Source organism: Schistosoma mansoni (genome assembly GCF_000237925.1).
Source record: "Schistosoma mansoni, WGS project CABG00000000 data, supercontig 0179, strain Puerto Rico, whole genome shotgun sequence".
In the NCBI taxonomy this organism is placed as follows: Eukaryota; Metazoa; Platyhelminthes; class Trematoda; order Strigeidida; family Schistosomatidae; genus Schistosoma; species Schistosoma mansoni.
The window spans coordinates 89,671-102,806 of record NW_017386063.1 but is presented as its reverse complement, the minus strand read 5'-3'; the positions used below and the strand labels follow the sequence as shown (position 1 = coordinate 102,806).

General features: G+C 33.7%; 1 protein-coding gene across 1 annotated transcript in view; it reads right to left on the bottom strand.

The window, feature by feature from the left end:
• Positions 1 to 13,136, bottom strand: part of Smp_164340 (afadin (af-6 protein), putative) — a gene marked incomplete at its 5' end in the record, with an annotated part of 78,555 nt that overhangs the window by 24,093 nt on the left and 41,326 nt on the right. The window contains 3 exons of the mRNA XM_018795298.1: positions 60 to 714; positions 4,972 to 5,364; positions 7,320 to 7,697. Coding sequence (XP_018646961.1) covers positions 60 to 714; positions 4,972 to 5,364; positions 7,320 to 7,697 — 1,426 coding nt within the window. The remainder of the gene's footprint in view (positions 1 to 59; positions 715 to 4,971; positions 5,365 to 7,319; positions 7,698 to 13,136) is intronic.

The window sequence follows — 13,136 nt, the reverse complement described above, 5'->3', positions numbered from 1 at the left end:
AATGTTTATACAATTAATCAGAAATTGAAAGAGGAATGCTAAAAATAACTAGTACTCACCATTATGATTCAATGATGGATTAGACTGAGGTGGAGGCGGCGGCGGTTGATGACGAATACGTCGATGTTCATTACTGTTTGTTTTATTTTGTATATTATCGTAAGAATCGGTTATTGGTTGAGATTCATTTAAGCTACAAACAGTTTGTTGACTAGTTACTGATTCCAAACTACTTAAATCATTCGATATTGATTCAACAATTGGTCGAGGTCTTTCATCTTGATAGTGATTTTGTTGATGAGGAAGAGGAGGATAGCTACTACTGTTTACAGGTGAATGCTTTCCGTCTACAGTATCAGTATTATCCTGATTGTCATTACAAACGTTTTTTAATATATTTGGTTGTGAATGAGAATTTTCGTGCATATGATGAGATGATAATAATGGTGAGTTGGAAGGTTTATGACTTTTGTATTTCTGTTTAAATGATTTGATTGGAGATTCTGTTCTTCTGTAATCTTCACTTTGTTGTTGACGCGTAGGTAAGTAATCATTACGGAAACTACTTTCACGATTGTGATACTGTTCAATACCTTCTCCCGGTTCATTCACAATAATATCTGATTCCGACGATGTAGTGCTAAATGATAAAGAACTGGATTGTATGTGTTGTTGATTAACTTGTGTACCGGATCGGGAACCAACACTTTGAGGCTAATCATAGGTATAAAGGAAATGAAATAGTAGTCTATGGGAAGAACATTCAAATTAAAGTTTATCTATTCAGACCAAACTGATCAATAACTGTATGAAGAGTCAAACAGTTACTCGTCAGATTTATTACCTATATTCAATAAAAGCCTACCTCGATGCTCGATTTTTGTTGGTGTAGACGTTGTTTGGAGAAAGATAGGGGTTGTCAAACCAAGATGTAATATCAATCCATGAGGTCAGTGACCATTAGACCTAGCCGTGTTAATAGTTAAAATCCACTGGTTTTAGGGTTCACGTGATTATCATTATCAGTGATTGCAGAGGCTATATGACATGTTTTGAAATCGGTCTTAACGGTATAGATAGATTCAATCTTTGATCTAAAATATCTATGCTTTATACTTCGTATGTCCATCTGTTTCCTCAAATCATAATGTCTGTGCCTAATCTTGTGTACTGCCCACTACTAACACTAATAGGACATCTACTACTATGGGATCTATCGTACTAATTTAATCTCAGTTTGCTGATGAGGTTTGGTAACGTAAATCGATGCACACACTCCAGGTTTTACTTTGGTTATGACTGACTAGTTACTCTGTGAATCCCCTACAGTGCTTGAAGTACTGAATAAAGCGATTATTATCACCATTGAATGAACGTGTTGAATTGACTGATGTTGAAAATATGGACCACTGAATCCTAAACGAACAGTCTATAACTTAACGTGCTGATTGCGAGCTTTGAATGCCTTCAACTTAATCCCATATATAGTAGTAGGTGAGTGCTATTGAGAAATTCCCAGAAAAGACAGAATACGAATTCGGGCCTTCGAAAAATTTAGTGCGATTATTAACGCTTATGAATTTTATTAACGAACGAAACCGGTATTAAATTTTCTCCTGTGTTTAATTGCATTTCACTTGATATCAGACTGTATAGGAGGGGGAATAATCTTCAAATTAAATTAATCCCCACCAGTATCTCAAACATAAAAGGAATATGAGTTACTGTCAACATGATAATCAGTGGAGGTTAAGAAAGCAAGGACTTCTAGAGAAACCCAAGTGAAGTCTAGAAGACTCTTAGTTGCATATCAATTACTTCTAATCTGAAAAAAGAATTTCTCCTTTCGTTTCGTAACTTTGTATGAAGTTGTAAGGGATGTGGAAGTAAAACATCCAATCATTGATAGTCAAAAGAATTCGAAGTGATTTAGTAATAGTGACAATATGATGGAGAAGACACTGAGAATATGGTTCGAAAAATCCGTGGAAAAATATATATGTATGTATGTTCAAACCCTCCCAACATGGCTCAGACAAATAATCAGTGACTTCATGGGCTTTCTTCCAGCTTACTTCTGTACTTGTTAACATCGTCTGTTGAGGTAGACGTTTGGGCATACTTAATATATGTCCTAATCTTTTCAGTCAATGAGGTTTCACAAATGAAAAGTCAACAAAAAGAGGTAACTTCTGAAATAATGTTGTAAGTTAATTTAAAAAAGAAAGATGAGTAAAACTCTAATTGAATCTAAGTGAATCCAAAATAACTTGGTGATCCGAGAATTTTCAAGTGATATTCGTCACACATATCCTCTCTATTAATTGGTCCCCAAACCTTCAGGTCTAGTGTTATTGAACAAGCCTTCTCAACTGTGGAAATTAATTTCCTTTAATGTTTAATGTGAATGTATTACGATTCATTGTATTTTACGAATATTCTCATTCTTGTTTTAGATGCTTACTGCTGAGGAGTCCCACAATAGGACGAAACGGTCGTCCAGTGCTTCCAGGTTTTCGATGGTGGTCTAACTTCAATTGACTCATGATTTCAATTATATACAATTGAGTATATAATGTATTATTGTCAACTGTTAATACCTTTAATCAAATTAGTTAAAATTATTGATGGATGAATTGAAAAAATCTAGTAACGTTACATAATCAAACTTGATGAAGTGAATTCCTTGAAATGATATGAATGTCATCATTGACATTCATATCATTAACAAGTATATTAGAAGTGTTCCCTTTGAAAATGTAAACAACTTAAAGAGGTGAGGTAGGTGGACTGAAAAATTGGTAATATGAATTACGTAATAATCATACAAAAGAACACAGATTTAAACAGGTTGAGTGAACATCACACAAAAAAATCATAAATGAATTTTTGTTGTAACAAACAACCAAGTTAAACTGTAATAAAAACACAAGTAGTGGGGGGTGGTGATTATAAATGTATACAACTATGAAGAGGTGTGAAAAAGTTAGATTATATTTTGCATTTTTTTTGAATAGCAATCACTTTAGAAAAACACGTCGAATTCTTTTACATATTAATTATTTTCATGGTTGAGTTCATGAGTCAATTGAAGTTAGACCACCAGAGAAAACCTGGGAGCACTGGATGGCCGTTTCGTCCTACTGTGGGATTCCTCAGCAGTACGTACCCATGACATCGCCTCGCGAGATTCAAACCCAGGACCTACCAGTCTCGCGCCAGAGCACTTAATCGATAGACCACTGAGCCGGCCGGCATCCGATGATGTTTATGTCTAACTTCAACCAATCCACGAATTTGAGCAACCGTCCACCAATTGTCTTCGTCAGTTGATATCTCACAACAGACGTGGTTTGAACTCCCTGGTGGTCTAGCTTCAACTGACTCACGCTTTCAACTGTGAAAATACTGAATCTTCACAAAACCCCTTCTGATAATAATATTAATTATTGATGATAAATTTAAAATATCGTTTATATGATAATTATCAGTATGGCATTTGGGGAGATAGTGGTATTTTCACAACTGAATTCATGAGTCCAACAAAGTTAAACCACCATGGAGAATCTGGAAGCACTGGATGGTCGTTTATGCCTAATGTGGGACTCCTCAGCAGTGCGCATCCACGATCCCGCCCCATGGAATTCAAACATAGGACGAAACGGCCGCCTAGTGCTTCCAGGTTTTCCATGATGGTCTAGCTTCAATTGACTCATGATCTTAACTATTAAAATGACTATATTATCCACAAAACCCCCTTCTGATAAAAATTATATAGTTAACAAACTTCGTATGATTACATAATAAATTAACTGAAAACAGATTAGTTGATAGTAAAGAGTTATATCAGTTGGAAATCAATCAATAATAAATTCCTCAGAAGTGAAAATGATGTAATCAAAATATGAGAACGAGTTGAAATAATGTATGACGTAATAAAATAGATGTAATATATTACTAGAGTAAAGAAAGGTTTATTACTATTTCTTTCTGAACATTTGATCGTTATAGATTCATGTAATTCATCAAGATCAGAATTCGATCGTTTATTGATCAGTTCGAAAGATCTCAATGTATCTTTAGAAATCACGGTTCAATTTGCATATTTGAATTCACTTAGTATTGTTTTTTTGAATCATCCCATTGATGTTTAGGACTGCAACTGGTCAGTCTCTTATTGGCTATATGTGTATACTGTGCGTATTGCCTCGATATTGTCTTAATTCACAAGCATTATAAACACAGTATGCACATATATGCCAATTACAGACTGACCAGTTGCAGTCCTAAACATCAATGGGAAGATTCAAACAAACAATACTAAATGAATTTAAACTTCACTCCATTGCACAAGCAAGTGGCTATCATGACTCAGTAGCTAAGTGGATAACGTGATGGTGTTTGAAGTGAAAGGTACTGGGTTCGAGTCTCAGGGCGAACATTAACTCTGAGATACAGGTACATCCAGCTGACGAGTCCCAAATGGGACGAAACGCACGTCCTGGTTTCCACTGCTAGCCAATTTGTATATTTGTTTTATGGTTAAGCATTTTTTTCAATTTTTTTAAATTTTCGATTCAGTGTTTAAGTTTATGAATGGATTCAAAGGAATGAGATCTTATGATGTCCCACGAAATGACTTGATATTATTCTATGTTGTCATTTAAATTTATTCTCTATGGGCAATACTAAATAATTTGAACATTTTATGATGATCAATGTTAAGTGATAAAAAGTTGTGGACCAAGATTTTATGCTCATTAGTGCATACCACCAAGGCATATCTATAATCTAAGCGGAACTGATGCTTTCCAACGAGAGTCTTACATTCGCTAATCAATATCACAGTATTTTATATGTTCAATAAGATATCCAAATAGTAAAACAATTCTTGGAAAACTGAAATATTTGTACTGTTTGATGAATAACAAATGAATGCATAAGTAATTAATTTTTAACTAATTATCTTACTCTGTTAGTTTTTTCTGAAATACGATTTCTACTTCTCATTGAACGTTTCGGTGAATGATTTGATACCGCGTTATTGTCAGTATAGTTTTCATTATCGTCTAATTCAATCATATCATCATCCATTCCAACTTGAGCTAGATTCAATGATGGTGTTGACCGACTTAAAGAACCAATTTTTTGTTTTGATTTATCTAACTGCTTACTTTTGTCGATTCGATGGTGATTAGGACGTGATGTGTGTATATTGTCAGGTTTATCGATGTCTGTCTGTTGTTGTGTATAGTGGTGATGGCGATGAGAACTGGAATGATGATTTCTGGTAGCCTTTTTATCGGTAGTATTTCTAGATGGATTATTCATAGCATTATGATCTTGTTGAGTTTGAATCCGAAGCTAAAATTAACATGGTTTGGGAACATATTTTTGAATAAAATTTACATATATGCATTTATAATACAATGTAAATTGAATGCAGTATTTATAAAACTGGTTTAGGTTTTTAGGTTTTATTTTTATACTACTTATAAAATTCAAAAGTAGACTAAACTCAAACAGTATTTCGTACTGAACTATGAAAATGCATGATCTCATAGATATTATACTGGATAGAGTGCATAAAAAACTCTATACTTGTTATATCTAGAACTTAGGTTCTTAGTATGCTGCGTATAACTTGAGCAATCGAACGCTGGAACCTTCTCAAGTCACAAATGAGAAGACAGAAGACAAGTGGAAGGAATGTTATTCCAAACACTGTCAATTATGGTACAAACAGTCAGGTATTTATAGTTTCTTAGTAAAAAGCAAATCATCGTTATAGTTATCCGATTAGCACACAGGGTGTTATTAGCATTTGTCTAATAGGGAAGCTACACATAGTGATTCTGGAATATCCTTCCAAAAGCTGATTGGATGGAATATCTTCGGCTCTCCCTGAGCTTCTTAGAGTTTCCTCAAATTCACCCCTGGGCCGTCCTCACAATACTATATAATAATTTACATAACCAAATGTGTCATATATTTATATATCATTATATACAACTTTCTTTTATTGACGAACTAATTGATTTTACCGTGATTACAAAAAACGTACAATAAGACTTGTTGTTTATAGTGCAAAAAACAGTAACAATGTCGTAATACGAATATGTCGTAGACCTGACAATCTTTGACTTCCCACTACTTTGTTCAAGTCTATTTCAAGGATTATCTGTCTAAGAAATTAGCGATTGAGTTTTCATGCTAAATTCTACTTATAGATTTTCATTGAAATTATGAACTTATCTAAGTTAGATCACAACTGAAAACCTAGGATCGCTGGACAGCCGTTTCGTCCTGGTGTGTGATTCCCCATCTTTACACAAACACGATCCCACAAGCGGAAACTGAGCCCAGAGTCCAAGGGTCTCGCGCGCAAACGCTTTACCTCTAAATTGGCTCATGAGCCAACAATTGGCACTATTCGTCAATCTTCGTTCTGATATATCATCATTTTGCTTAAATAGTTATTTTTTACTTATTTGAGGTGACAAACAAAATTTTCAGCGCAAATGTTAAATTCTTTGAGCTAGATGAACGAATTGCAAGAACTGTCAATTTCGTTCTGAACATACTCATTTGTTTATCTCATGTATAAGTAAATCTTAAATGAAGTAATCGATCACTAATGATCTTGTCTAGAATGATTTTGAAACCTACTACAACTACACTGCTTAGTTCAGTGAATTCAACTACACTAAAATGTAATTTTTCTTATTCGCTTCATGAATAAACCTTTTTTCTAGTATGAAAATGTTATATCCTAGCGAAGACATAATTACGGGTAACTTCCAGGACCTATTAATGAACGATTGTTCTATGTATATTCTTATTGTTTAACTATTGAGTAACTAGATTGTATATATCTATATTCATCTTATTATAAGCTTCATTTTGACCTATGAATTATTACTGTACGATTTACTGTCCCTAAATTATATTCAGTTTATTGATTATTGTATCCCACGTTCACAGCCACATTTGGCCTGATCTTGTACAAATATTATTTTGGTATGATTTGGTCTGTCTGTCTGGTATATAAACAGAGTATGCTTGAAATAAATGATTCGCATAGCAGAAGCTGTCATTGGTGTTCTGAACTCAAGCGAAAGGGCTAGGCGGAAAAGGGACTAATAAGGACGCTAGATTGCTCATACCAGTTGAACGTCATTGATTAGCACAGTATTAAGGTCGGAAAAGTCGTATTTCGATTGATGAATAATTCACGTGATAAAAAGCCGGACATAAAATCACAAGAAATTGGCGACGGACTTTTTATAAAGTCACAACAGAAAAAACGCCTAACTTACATCTGGTTGACTTTGATTAAAATGTAATAAATCATAAACCCGATGTTTATTCTCTGAAGAAGGTAATTCAGTTGATTGTAAATATCTACTATCATGATTCATATTATTGTTCATTGAATTTGTTGTTGTTCTTGATTTAATTAATTCAACAATCTTATGATATTGAGCAGCTTTCTTAGCAATAATCATTTGTATACCATCATCGGATTTATTCTGTTTAGATATTTTTGCAACAGCATCCGATTGTGCACAACCAATTAAATTTGTATTACCAATAATTAAAATTTGATCACCAGTTTTTAAACGACCATCTTGATCAGCTGCACCATTTGGTACAATATCTTTAATATAAATACCATATAATCGATGACCTTCAGCCTATTTGAAGTCGGCGGAGGAGGAAAATGGCAGATCATGAAGAATAAAAGAGATAGTAAAATAAAAGAACAAAATTCTTAGTTTGATTCAATGAATTGAAATTAGAAATGTAAACTAGCAAACATTGACTAGGTTATTTTAAAGATTAAATTTTTATGTGAAACCTGAAGGTCTTAGGTTTAATCTCAGATTGAGTAATGACCACATATTTCTGAGAAATCCTATAGACGAACGAAAAATCTGTTCAGTTCTGTCTGAATTTTAAAAGTTACCCAAGCTAAAGTTAGTTGTAATGTACATTAAGCAAATAATATTTTATAAATTTTAAGCAAAGATGGATAGTGGCTAGTAGTGGAATCCAGGACGCGCGCTTCGTCCATCTTTGCTTACAATGCTTATGAACTAAGGCTATATCGAGGCAATACGCACAGTATGCACATATGCCAATTACAGACTGACCAGTTGCAGTTTTAAAACATCAATGGGAAGATTCAAACAAGTAATAATAAGTGAATTTAAACTTCACCCCATTGCACAAGCAAGTGGCTATCAGGACTCAGTAGCTGAGTAGATAACGCGATGGAGTTTGAAGCGAAATGTACTGGGTTCAAGTTCCAGAGTGATCATCAACTCTGCGATGCATGTACATCTAGCTGACGAGTCCCGAATAGGACGAAGTGATGCGCGTCCTGGATTCCACTGCTAGCCACTATCCATCTTTGCTTACTTTTCTTTTAGATTTGTGAGTTGGTATCCATTTATCTAATGTTTCAAATGCAACAAATTCTGTTATTGATAATCATAGATTTCTATCAATAAATTTATCTCACATCATAGCTTGGGTGTCAGGATAGATATTTCCAATATTACACGTAATCACAAGAGATTTCTCATATTATATTATTATCATTATCAGAAGGGGTTTTGTGGAGATTTAGTATTTTCATAGTTGAAAGCGTAAGTTAATTGAAGCTAGACCACCAGGGAAAACCTGGAAGAACCAAAGGACGAAACGGCCGTCCAGTGCTTCCAGAATTTTCCCTTGTGGTTTAGCTTCAACTTCTATTCATACTCACTTAAAACTTGTAGGTTTTGTGAATTCAAAGTCATGAGTTGACAGTTTCTGAAAGATAACTAAAATAATGAAAATTTCCATTAGTTAGCTAGATATACCTACATCCCATTGTTAATATTCACATTTGAACTCAAACCCGGTAAATTATACCTGAATCGTCTAACACCTTTTCTGTTGAGTTACTGAGTTTAGACTCTTACTAACTTGGGTATGAATTTTAATTTAATTTATAGGATGATGAATTATCTTATTACTGAAATTCTTGACTGAATTTTGATTTTTACTGATAGTCACCTTTTATCTCTTCTATCTAAACTTGTGACATATCTATAAAGAGGCAATCTACACAGATTGTATATATGCCAACTTAGACTTGATAAAAAGTCAGTAAAGAAAATATTATTGACCGAATAATTCAAATGATTATATAAGCATAGATAGTACCTTCAACCTTTCTAATGTAACAGTTGGATTAGAATGTTTATGATAACATCATTTTTTGAACAGAACCAATTTGGAACTTATTCGGTATGTGGATTCATATCCCACTGAGGATCATAACATTTTTGAAGATTACAAATGATTCTTGTTGACAAATACTATGCAGGACAAAATCAAGATGCAAAGCTTTCTATAGATTTCTTCGAATCAGCTAGTACCAAACAAAGCGCATTACTATATTGAGTCATTTACACTAGTAGTAATTTGATTATCAGTAATTGATCACCATTAAGAATCAAAGAAACATAACACTTAAGACTAACTGATTACTCAGCAGTGACTGACATCCCGTTTGTTTAGTTCTTTAGTGCTGACCAAATCCTATCGATTAAGTTACAATGTGACTGCTAGTCTAGATGACTTGCATATCTTAAACCTATAGTAAGGCAATCTCAGACCAAACTCAGCCTAAGACTATGAAGTTGAATGAAACAAGTTAAAATCCCTTAGAAAATATTAATTCCTTCAAGACAAGTGTTAATTAGTCATTTGAAACAATCAAAGAAACCTATTACATTATTAAAAACAGAATGATGATAGTTCAGTAAAGAATTACTTTCTTTTTGATTCTATCTTTACTTAAATTGAATTACCATCTTTATAATTAATTTCACTAATGATTGCGTGCAATAAACTAGAGGGATGTAGAGGTGAGATGAAATAGACTGACAATGTGTTGGATAGTGATGATAGGAGTTGATCAAGTGTTTGTGAGATAGTGTGTGACCATAATAATTTTATGTGAATGGGAACAATGGGTATAATGGTAGTGGATGTAGTTTAGGTCGGTGGGATTAATGGATGTTGTAGTGGTAGCATAAGTAGTATTAGTATTAGTATTAGTATTAGTAGTAGTAGTAGTATTGGTAGTATTGGTTGTTGATGCTTGAGAAATAGAATGTGTCTGTGTGTTGGGGTGTTGGTTGGTTGATTGTTAAAAGCCGACAATATCGATTCCTTCAAGATTATAGATACGTCTTAATGACGAATGTTCATTAGTCAAGAAGTTAGACTTACACTTTCCTACAGACTACTCATAAACATTTAACAATGTAGGATCAATCAAATGAAGAACCAATAATAATTACTGATTACATTATGACTTACTTTAGCAGCTACTATACTTAATCCTAAACTATTATTTATCTTTTTTAAGAATATTTGTGTAATCGATTTAACTGGTACATTAGCTTCTTTAGCTAATTGTTCAAAATTAGCATGACTTAAATCAGGTAAGGAAATATGTGTTCTTATATCTTTATGTATTGTTGTTGATTTTATTGATTTTTGTATAGTACCATTCAATGATTTATTTGGTTGATAACGTACAGTTTGTGTAGAGAATTCTTTAAAATGACTTCCACTACTATCAACACTACCAGTAGTAGTGGTAGTACTAGTAGTATTAGTACTATTCAAACTACCATTTGAATTTGTTAAACTTTGATGATTATTCTGTGGATGATTAGTATCCAATGTATCTTGTTTTGATTTCTGTTGAGTATTATTATTATTATTACGATTTCTATGACTTTGATTTTGTGATACTTTCAATATGGAATGTTGATTACGATTGTTATGTTCATTTTCATGCTACAAGATGAGTGGTTAAAAAAAGAAGAAAAATAATAGTTATGTTATCTCATGGGGATAATGAATTTCTAATAGTTGAGTTCATGAGTTAATTAGAGCTAGATCACCATGGAAAACCTGGAATCACTGGACAGCCGTTTTGTCCTAGTATGTGACAAGAATATCAAAAACTGTAATCCGTGTGTACTATAGAATCTGGAAAATCTGTTCTTGATAATGAATAAAGTTATGTTCAACACACAAATTATTATTATCATCATCAAATAGGGTTTGTGTAGGTTGTTAAATTTCATAGTTTAGATCATAGACTAATCTTAGGCAGATAATTGTTTCTCCTTAGTGTGTGAGACTATTTAGTAGTGCTTTTTCACTCTCCCACCTGGGATCAAACTCAGGACCTCAATATCTCACGATGAGCGCCTAATATTTACATACGTGAGTTAGCATCCATCAGTTACAAAATAGTTACTACATTTAATTTATTGATAAAGCGTTAAAATATGTAAAGAATCGTGTGTCAAGGTCGTGCTTTGATTTTATATTCTTTGCAAGTCATTTGTTATTTACCTAGTTATACAATCAGCTAAGCATTTGGTTAGGTCAATAAACCAGTTAAAACACCCAGCTTGTCTAATTCAGTAGTATACTAAGCCATACTGGTTGGAAAAGGAGCATTTTTTGATTTCATGTCAACTACATAACATAAAAATATAGGAGACTGAAACTTAGCTATTTCTAAATTGTATTCAAGTTTATTATGGGAAAAGGAATGGTCCCTGTAATCTTATTGAGAAACCATGACTGGCGATGTTCTCCTATGTCAAGACCGAGACAGATAACACTGATGTCTAATAATGATAGTTTTAATAATTCTCTAAGTAATTGAAGCCAGAAATCGGAATCACGACACTCAATTGAGTGGCTCAATAATTATCGTACTCATTGGAGACCTTGATGTTTCTGGGTTCGATCTCGTGATATGATTACTAGTTCTCACAAACTGATGAATCTTGAGACGATCTAAGCTAGACCACCACTGAAAACCTGTCTGTCCAGTGTTTCCAGGTTTTCAGTGGTGGTCTAGCTTATATCGACTGATGAATCCAATTATTAAAATAATTATTTATTAAAACGTAACTTAAAAGTAATACTTGAAAAAATGTTTGGTTGTGGTGTGTGCTACTGATATTGACGGATATAAGTAGTATATGTCACCAATCGTAAGTGAAATGCCTGGTGGCAGGAGGTTAAGAAGACCGAAGAAAGGAGAACAAGAACAGAGAATGATTGGCGGGGAAATGAAGGAACAATAAAGTCTGAGACGATTGATTGACATTTTTCAAATGAAGTATTCATTGTACGGTTTTTAGATTTTACTAAGTTATTCTGTTATGTCTTCAAATACATTCGATTATCCCCACTTGTGTTCTCGTTCACTACACGATGATTTCTAGTGACACAGTATCATTCTAGTTTACACTGCACACTATCGTATATAAAACTGACTATAAAATTGATTAGATATTTTCTCTAAATGACATAAGTGAAACAAAAATCTTTCTTCAGTAGACCGCTTTCATTTTGTTTAATGATTCAATTAATACCCTTTGGTGTTTTAAGAAACTTAACTATATGATATTCGATCAGAAGGGGTTTTGTGGAGAATTTAGTATTTTCATAGTTGAATTCATGAGTCAATTGAGGCTAGACCACCAGGGAAAACCTGGAAGAAGTGGACGGCCGTTTCGTCCTATTATTGGACCACTCAGCAGTGCGCATCCACGATCCCGCACTCGCGAGATTCGAACCCAGGACCCACCAGTCTCGCGTCAGAGCAATTAACCGATAGACCACTGAGCCGGCATTCTTATTTATAACGTCTGGAATTTGTAAATGAAGTTTTACATTTTATTACGATAGTAAATTGTAGAGATTATTCAATTATGAAGTAAACTGTCAACATGATCTGACATCAATTAATGTACTACTCCGTTATCTCTTGGTTCCGAACTTTTTAGTTTCTGCTCATCCCTAACTACAGAGTGAGAATAAACCCAGGAATACCTAGGTCTCTCAGTAACGACAACATTTATTAAGGTATTAATTAGGAATGCAGAGGCTCAACCGTCCGATTACAGTTACTTAGGAATTTAATACAACCATCAGTCAAAGTCATTTAATGATTGATAATATAAATCGGAAGGAGTTTTTGTGGAGATTTAGTATTTCCATAGTTGGAAGCATGAGTCAATTGAAGCTAGACCACCAGG